Here is a 9,520-nt window from a genome sequence, read left to right as displayed (position 1 = left end):
AATTTTTTTAAATATTCTAAAATCTTCAAGAGTCCAATTTTTTTACACCGAATCGAGAAAAAAATGGACTATTTCAAATTTTTTGAAATATCTTGAGACTGTTTAAAGCTATTGAAAATTTCTTGGAATTTTTAAAAATATCTTAAAAGTTTTAAAATAAGAGTCGAAAAAATCCAAACTGACAAATTAATAAATTACCGAAATTATTAATTGCCATAATTTCAAATTCTCAATAAAAAATATTTAAATTTAATCATTTGTATCTGTTAGAATAATATATTAATGTTTTATTTTATACCTTGCATACTGCGCAGATTTTAATTAAAAAGAGATTTTTTACATTTTAATCCATTTCTGAATTTTCCCAGTTTTGTTAACTTTTACTTTCAAAATATTTCAGGTTCGTTCATAAACATTTTCAATCTTTTTTTTTATTTATTTAAAAATCCAGAAATTTTAAGTTTTGGTAATAATTTTTTCGTTTTTGTAAAACATTCGAGATTTACAAAACTATTTCATCCCGATGATAAATTTCGAAAAATCATAATAAAGTTAGGAATATTAAGTTACAAGTTTCGTAAAATTAAGATCATTTTAGGTAAATTCAGTTATTAATTTACTTATTTTTAGTTAACTTATGAAATTTTCTAATACGTTATATCTGAAAATTCCGAAACTCGTAATTTAAGATAAATTTACGAAAATTCCGTTACAATTTCTTAATTTTATGAAAAATTGCTGAAAATTTAGTCACGAATTTAGTCACGAAGATAATAAAATGATGTCAATTTATTACCAAAATACAGCTTTTTTTAAATTTAATTAATTTTTTCCAATTTTAATTTTTCGATTAATTTTTTATTCATTAATTTAATAAACTTGATTTAGTAAATTTAATTATTTCAATTTACCTAAGTATTCAAGGATTCCAAAGTTCATGTAAACAAATTTTAGTAACATAGAATATAAAGATATATTATTTATTTTTTAACTTGCTCAGAAATAAAGTATTTAAATCACATTTTTTATTCATCGATCTCAAGAGCATAGATATATTATTTAAAAACTATACAATGTACATCATATAACAATCCTATTCAATAAATAAAAGTTTTATTCAATTTTAATTAACAATGGTTCCTTTTAACCTGTCAAACATTCTCTAGAAATATACTCGATGAATTGTAATAAAAATAACTTGTTTATAATTTGCATTTTAACGGTGAACCCAAAAACGAATTTATTTATTTTTAATTTAACGTTTGGGAAGCAACAAATTGAAATTTATAAAAAAGAAACCTTATTTTTTCGACTGCTTCCAAACTATTTATTATTATTTCTTTCTTTAAATAGCTTGGAAGAAATCGAAAAAATGTTTTTTTCTGATAAATTCCGATTTATTATTTCACTTATGTGTCGATTATAAACTCTGAGACGGTTCGGAGTACTCGACTCAATTTTCAGCCGAGTTGAATTATTTTGCACACCAGTCTCGAGCGAAGTCTTCGCTATTTTATCGAGCAAAGTCTTCGTTATATTCCGTCTTTAGAAACTGAACCAAACTGCGCTTTAATAAAATGCAAAATTTGAAAACAAGCCAAAATGGAAATCAACTCAGACGTGCATTTTCGTCCGACCTTGGGTCGAAGCCGGTAAAATTCGAAAAGAGAAAATTATGTGTATTTGTACACGTATATATTATAATGTTTATATCTCTCTAATGAAAAGGTTTCTTATTCGTGTAACAACGGATGTCGTTTAGAAGTAATTTAGTGTGCATCTAAGATCTGAAAAAGAGAATTACCGAGCTATGCAAAATAGAGGGTCGATTTCTTTTTCTTCCATACACGAATATATACATTTTGTTGCGCAGGGTTGTCCAAAAAATACTTTACATCGGAATTCCTCAAGTTCGCGAGCGCCGTCTCTGAAATCCGAGACAATCAAGATAAGAAATAAAAGAAAATAAATGAAAATAAATGAAAATAAATGAAAATAAATGAAAATAAATGAAAATAAAAGGAATAAATGAAAAAGAAAAACGATGGTCGCCGGTGTTTAGAAAAAAAATTCCTATCTCGTGAATGGAAACATTATCTTGAAAGCTCGATCACCGAAACACAGCCACATGCAAAAACCGTAAATCGACGTAAGGGAAAAATGAACCTTTCATCGAGAAGAGATCCTGAAAAGCTGAAAAATCACGAAGAGGCGGCGAGGTTGTTTTGCTCCCTTAGAATTGTGTCGCTGGTAATTTTTTAGACCACCCTGCTCAAAGGTACCCTTACTGTCGAATAGAAATATGCATACGCCAAGTGTTTCACAATATTAATATTAAGATAATAATTAATATAATAATAATAATAATAAAATAATAAACCTTACTATTATAATAATATTGTAGTTGTAACAATAATATTGGTAATAATGATAATGATGATGTCAATAAAATAATAGTAATAATCGTTATTATAATCATATTAACAACAACAAGTATTCTTTGTCACATTTTGGTTGCAGATTCGTCTTACAATCACAAATATATTATTCATAATATAATAGTCAAAAAGATGTTAAATTAAGGGAAAACATGATAGTGCTCTATTTTTTTCTGTGTACAATAATTAACCCTATTAATAGTTCTATGTTCAACAGCCAGTGGTATAATTTTTTAACTTACTTGAGGTACCTACGTAGTTTCTTTTAGTGGTACCAAATACAACACCAACAAAAATGCCTTAAATCATTCCATCATCCCCTGCAAACATAAAATCCAATCCTTTTCTTAACACATCCTTCAACAAACTTTTTTGCGTTTCCAGTCGAGTTACAAGAATAACTACTGCATCTACTATAAGCATTTTGTACACCTTGAATAAATTCGCTCGAATCTGAACGCCTCTCTCCCTGAAAATATCATTTCTCAAGAAATACTGCTCCTGAAAATATGTAATGCTCTTTCAAGAGACTTTTCTCTCCGAGAAGACACATTTTATCAGAAAAAAAAAGTTTTTTCCCAATAAAAATTCTTTTTATCGTATCCATTGCTCGCGTAATTGTTCGCATTGTACTTGGGGATATTCTGCAGTATCCGTTACGTATAGTGTTTATGTATGTAGGTGTTTATGTATTTTATCCTTTCGATCACTTAAATATATATTACATATATTTTTGCCCGTCGCAATATGCTAGCCAGCAGTCACTCGGATAAAAGTTTCTGCAACAGAGAAGCTTTTGGATCACCTTGGGCCACTTCTTCGATAGTAGTCTGAAATCAGAACCAAAAACCATTCAATTCAACAATTCCATTCTCATTGGTCAATTCAGTTTTCTGAATTTCGAGAAAGGCTCGAAACAGAACAAGGAATTCTATCGCTCTCTAATTACTAATGCGAAACTATTGATGAAAAATGCATTGCTTTGCAAAGCTAAAAGAAATATTAGCAGTGTTTCAAGCAACACAAATTTGAAATTGATGAATCTGATACTATTCATATTTCGATTTGTTACAGAAATTAGTTCATTAGATTTAATATCGTGTTTAGTTATTTAATACAATATTCAAGAAACGAATTAATGAAAAGAAGCAGAAAAAATATCCCAAAACAAAATATTTTTGGTGATAGGATAGCGATTCAAGTAATACGATTTTAATTTTTTTTTTTTTTTAGATTTTTAAATTTAGTTTTTAAATATTCTTTGCTATTACTCAAGAAACTTTTCTTAGGCATTTTCCCCAATCCTGCAATTTAATCTAGTTGCAAGGTTTGAAAAAACTGTCTTTTATCTATTAATTGTTAGAAAATTCTTGAGAATTCTAGCACTTTTAAATAAGAAATTTAACATAATTTTTAAGCACTATCAACTTACTACATTAGAAAAAATAAAATTTCAGAAAGAAACAATATAAGAAGATATGTGTTATGTTGAACGAAATGTGAAATGATGAGACATTTCATTAATAATAAATTTTTAAAATAAATTTTACTTATTTTTATGGTTTTCACTAGTTGATAATCTTGATATTCAATAGTCTCTTTTTTCACACAATGGAATGGTCAAAATAAAAAATTGCTATAACTATTGTTTAAATTATGATATGCTCAATAAATTTGGTTTAATAAATTTTAATGTTTATGAAAAAAAAAACATTTTATTTAAGATTGTAATTTTTTGAACTGGAAAAAGGAAGGTTTGTGTTCAAAAATATAATTTCTTATTTAATAGCTGGTTTTGATTAAAGTTTATTTTTCACGGAATTGTAATTACTATATGTTAACTTTTACAAATGTACGTATTTTTTTTTTAAAAAAGAACACAAAAATCAATCATTTTTTTATTACATTTACAAAAAAATGATTTTCATAACAAAACAATTTAAAACGAAATGCATTATATAGACCGAAATAAAATCGATTAGCGATTTCTTTAATATTAAATATTAATAGATTTTAATTATTTTAACGAATTATACAAATTGTTTTTTAATTGTAATATTCAACAGTCATTATATTAAAACAAATTATAATAATTTAAATTAGGAATTGATATAAAATTAACATTGAAATTTTAATATGTTTAATAAATAATGTTTCATTAATAAATTATAAATGTTTTAAAATTCTAATAGTAATTTTGCAAGCTGGAAAAGGGAAGAGTTTTTGTCACAAAATACAAAAACAACCAAAAATTTGTTTTGACATTTAAGACCAAATTGTAAATTTATTGATCAAAGATTTCATTAATGTTAAATATGAATATATTTAAATCATTATAATTAATTTCACTGATTGCTCATTCATTTATATATTAAAATGGTGTTTTGTAAAATTTTAGAATATGAAAAAGTACTGAATTATTATAATTAACATCAAAATTATAATATGTTAAATAAATTGTGTTTCATTAATAAATTATGAATGGCTGTACAATTTTCTTGAATTTAAAGTTATGAAAGTAGTTTTTATTTTGTAATTTTTTTCAATTTTTTGGAATGAAATATGAAACTTATGGATTCCCGAATGTTATTTTACTTTTGGCCTAGAAAAAAGATTTTGGAGTAGGTCTGTCTTTTTCATTGAATTGCATTAAGAAAAAGCAAAAATAATTTAAAACTTGATGCTGTTTGCATATAAACAAAAAAAATAGGTAAAAAAATAAGTCTAACTCTATTACTAATTATTTAAAAGAAGAAAAAGTCATGAAAATATGTAGTTTAATATAAATAAAATTTAATTTTGAGATACATTTTGAAAGCAGTTCGAACTTTATATTTTTGTGATTTATTTTGCTCATATTATTGATTTTATTATTTGTTAAATTTGAAAACATAATTTTTTGTTAAAATTATTAATGTAGCTAATGAAAAAAATTAATAATATTAAAGATCTCAATGACAAAAATATTTAAAACATATACATGATCAGAAGAATTAATAAAAAATATATGACGTATATTGTATATTGAAGGAATAATTTGATAAAAAGTCAATGAAAAGACTAATAAATGAGAAAGTGGATTTAATAATATTTAATATAATGTATATATTTATTTAAATTGAACCGAATATCATATATACGTTTATACAGTGCAATCATTTATTTGTTACTTAATCTTGAAAGCTTTTTTCTCGCTGCATTCAACCCCTAATAATTTTATTAAAAAATTTTTATTTAAATGAGATTTTGAATTAAATAGTTAATTATATTTTTGCAAACCTCATTTCTATAATGAATAGACTATAAACTATTAAACTCTATAAACAAAGGTACCGTACTCTAGACGGACAGTAGGAGGAAATGCACTTTTTTCGTTCAGCTTGACGCTTTGATAACTGACCAGGAAAACTTTATATTGTCTTAAATTAATGTTTAGGGAATCATAAAATACAAATAATTTTTTTATCATTCCATTTATTTGTTGCAAACAAATTTGATAAACAAATTAACAAATAGTCTTATTATCGGTAAAATTTTTTGCTGCTAAAAATGCTTCACATTAATGTAGGAATGACATTTAATAACAAAAATAATTTTAAAGTTTATAATAACTATTGTTATAAACAATTCTTGTGGCAAAATATTATAATTTGAGATTTTTTAAATTATTATTTCCTTCAAGCGCCAGGAAGAATTAAGGTATTCCCTAAAACAATAAATATTTAATAATATTTGATAAAATCTAACAATTTAAATTTTTGTAAATACATTAAATAAAGAAATTCAAAATTTTGGTCCTTTCGCATAGAATTTTTGTTTACGCTGGAAATATTTTAAGCTGTTGGGCGAATAACTGCTAGTCACAAAAATATTTCAGAAGTTAACAATAACCATTGTCATAAATAATTCTCGTGACAAAATGTTGAAATGTAAGGTTTTATCAAAATTGTTATTTTCTTTAATCGCTACAATGGCTACGGATATTCCTAAACAATGTATCTTTGATCATATTTAGTGAAATATAACAACTTACATATTTATAAACAATTTACCACCGACTTGGCCATCAAAGAAAATTTAAATTTGACAAAAGCTTAAGTTTAAATATGTTGTCACAAGAATTGCTAATAACAGTGGTTATTGTTAACTCTTCTAATATTTTTGTGACTAGCAGTAATTCGTCCAATACCTTAAAACATTTCCAGTGCAAAAAAAATTTTCTATGCGAAAGGGCAAAGATTTTAAATTTGCTTATCTAATCTGTTTACAAAAATTTTAACTGTTACATTTTATCAAATATCATTAAATATTTATTATTTTAAGGAATATCTGAGGTCGTTCTGGCCATTGAAGGAAATTATAATCTGGACATTTTTGAATGAAAAAAGTGCATTTCCTCCAACTGTGCGTCATAACTACAATACGTTTGTTTATAGATTTTAATAGCTTATAGTCTGTTCATTTTAGAAATAAGGTTTGCAATAATATAATTAACTATTTAATTCAAAAGCTCCTTTAAATTTTTAAATAAAATTATCAGGGGCTGAATGCAGGAAGAAAAAAACTTTCAAGATTAAGCAACAAATAAATTATTAATTGATAGAGTCCTTTATTCAAATTATTCGACGTTTCGAAAACTATACGTTTTCCTCATCAGGATAGAGTCGTGTATATAAAAGTTCCTTATATCATTTCGAGTATTGATTATTTATCCTTAATTCTCCTTTTCTCAATTGTTCGATGAAAAAAGTTAAACAAAATTAATATGATAAAAGAAATTTTTCTTTCATTCCTTTGAAATGCGGTAAAAAAAGAGAGATATATATATGTTTTCTATTAAAAGTGAGGTTAGAAATTTGAAAAAAAAAAATTTTTTATATTTACCTTTATGTTATCTTCATTTTAGGTTAATTAAATAAATTATATTGTTTATTTTAAAAAAACACACACATTACTTTATAACACAGATATAAAAAAGGCAGTACTTTAAAGACTACATTTTGGTGAGATGGAAACAAAAATACGTTTTGCTCCATTTTTCAAAAGAGAAAAAGAGAAAGAGGACCAATTAACAGAGAAACACATAGCATTGCCGTATTACAAGTTTGGTAATGAGGGTTCTAAGAAAAATAGACGGAAAAAAAAAATATTACAAATGATTGGTCAATATGAAAAAAGGGTTATTTAGACTATTAGTGAATTATTAACTATGAATAAAAAGTTACAATAATATTATTATTAAATTAAAAATTATAAAAAATTCATAAATTTGAAAAAGAAAATTATAAGATTGTCAGTTGGATTTATATAAGAAATCTTATATAAGAAATCAATAGCTGTACATGCAAAGAAAAATAGTAAAAAATTGGTTAAATTAAAGCAAGATCTGGTAATTCAAAATTAGCTAAATTACTTAATTTCAAAATTTATTATTATTTTCTTTGTTTTTTTTATTCCTCTAATTAATTAAAAAATTTTAATCTTGATTAATTTTTTAGATTAAAGAATCCAAGATTATATTATATATTGGACATTAATTATTTAGATCAGAAATTATATTTAAACGATTATTGCCCTTTTTTTAATGAAAAACATTTCCGCTATTAGTCTTTTAAATTCGTTAGGTTCATGGTGTAAGACAATAACATTTTCCCAATAAATTAGATGTCCAGTTTCGACCTGGTGTTTAGCTATGACTTTATGGTTTTTAGGGTTTTGTCTAAAGTTATCATGATGTTCCTTGATTCTAGTAGAGAGTAATCTACTAGAATATATCTATCTATAATATAATCTAAAATTTTATTGTCTTAAACCATGAACCTAACGAATTTAAAAGACTAAAAGCGGAAATGTTTTTCATTTTAAAAAATGGCAATAATTGTTTAAATATAATTTCTGTTCTAAATAATTATAGTCCAATATATAATATAATCTTGGATTCTTTAATTTAAAAAATTAATCAAGATTAAAAATTTTTAATTAATTAGAGGAATAAAAAAACAAAGAAAATAATAATAAATTTTGAAATTAACTAATTTAACTAATTTTGTATTACCAGATCTAGCTTTAATTTAACCAATTTTTTACTATTTTTCTTTGCATGTACAGCTATTGATTTCTTATATAAATCCGACTGATAATCCTCTAATTTTCTTTTTCAAATTTATGAATTTTTTATAATTTTTAATTTAATAATAATATTATTGTAACTTTTTATTCATAGTTAATAATTCACTAATAGTCTAAATAACCCTTTTTTCATGTTGACCAATCATTTGTAATTATTTTTCCCCCGTCTTTTTTTCTTAGAACCCTCATTACCAAACTTGTAATACGGCAATGCTATGTGTTTCTCTGTTAATTGGTCCTCTTTCTCTTTTTCTCCTTTGAAAAATGGAGCAAAACGTATTTTTGTTTCCATCTCACCAAAATGTAGTCTTTAAAGTACTGCCTTTTTTATATCTGTGTTATAAAGTATTGTGTGTGTGTTTTTTTAAATAAACAATATAATTTATTTAATTAACCTAAAATGAAGATAAAATAAGGGTAAATATAAAAAAAAATTTTTCTAAATTCCTAACCTTACTTTTAATAGAAAACATATATTTCTCTCTTTTTTACCGCATTTCAAAGGAAAAAAAGAAAAATTTCTTTTATTATATTAATTTTGTATAACTTTTTTCATAGAACAATTGAGAAAAGGAGAATTACGGATAAATAATCAATACTCGAAATGATATAAGGAACTTTTATATACACGACTCTATCCTGATGAGGAAAACGTATAGTTTTCGAAACGTCGAATAATTTGAATAGAGGATTCTATCAACACCTTTATCCTATGGTCTGAAGTATGTCATTTTTAACATCTCATCCATTGTTTTAATTAATAATTATTACAACACTCAGACAAATAACATCGCTTTCCACCATCTTTTATATCTTGACTATTATAAGTTTTTAATTATTTTTGCTTTTTCTTAAGGGCATGTGACACAGCTAAATAACTATATTACCGACCTCACTTTTTCCGTTCACTGAATGTTTTTTTGAACCTAAGAACTTTTTTTGTAAATAAAATA

General features: G+C 24.5%; 1 protein-coding gene across 8 annotated transcripts in view; it reads right to left on the bottom strand.

Annotated features, from left to right (window-relative positions):
- Positions 1-348: 348 nt before the first annotated feature.
- LOC117179349 (nuclear receptor coactivator 3-like) overlaps positions 349-9,520 on the bottom strand; it is a 316,751-nt gene continuing 307,579 nt past the window's right edge. For all 8 annotated transcript variants that reach the window (XM_033371033.1, XM_033371038.1, XM_033371039.1 and 5 more), the window contains one exon: positions 349-3,268. In XM_033371033.1, coding sequence (XP_033226924.1) covers positions 3,200-3,268 — 69 coding nt within the window. In that variant the 3' untranslated portion in view covers positions 349-3,199. The remainder of the gene's footprint in view (positions 3,269-9,520) is intronic.

This window comes from Belonocnema kinseyi, chromosome 9 (assembly GCF_010883055.1).
Source record: "Belonocnema kinseyi isolate 2016_QV_RU_SX_M_011 chromosome 9, B_treatae_v1, whole genome shotgun sequence".
Classification (NCBI taxonomy): domain Eukaryota; kingdom Metazoa; phylum Arthropoda; class Insecta; order Hymenoptera; family Cynipidae; genus Belonocnema; species Belonocnema kinseyi.
The sequence above is the reverse complement of the archived record's forward strand: the minus strand, read 5'-3'. Positions and strand labels throughout refer to the sequence as shown.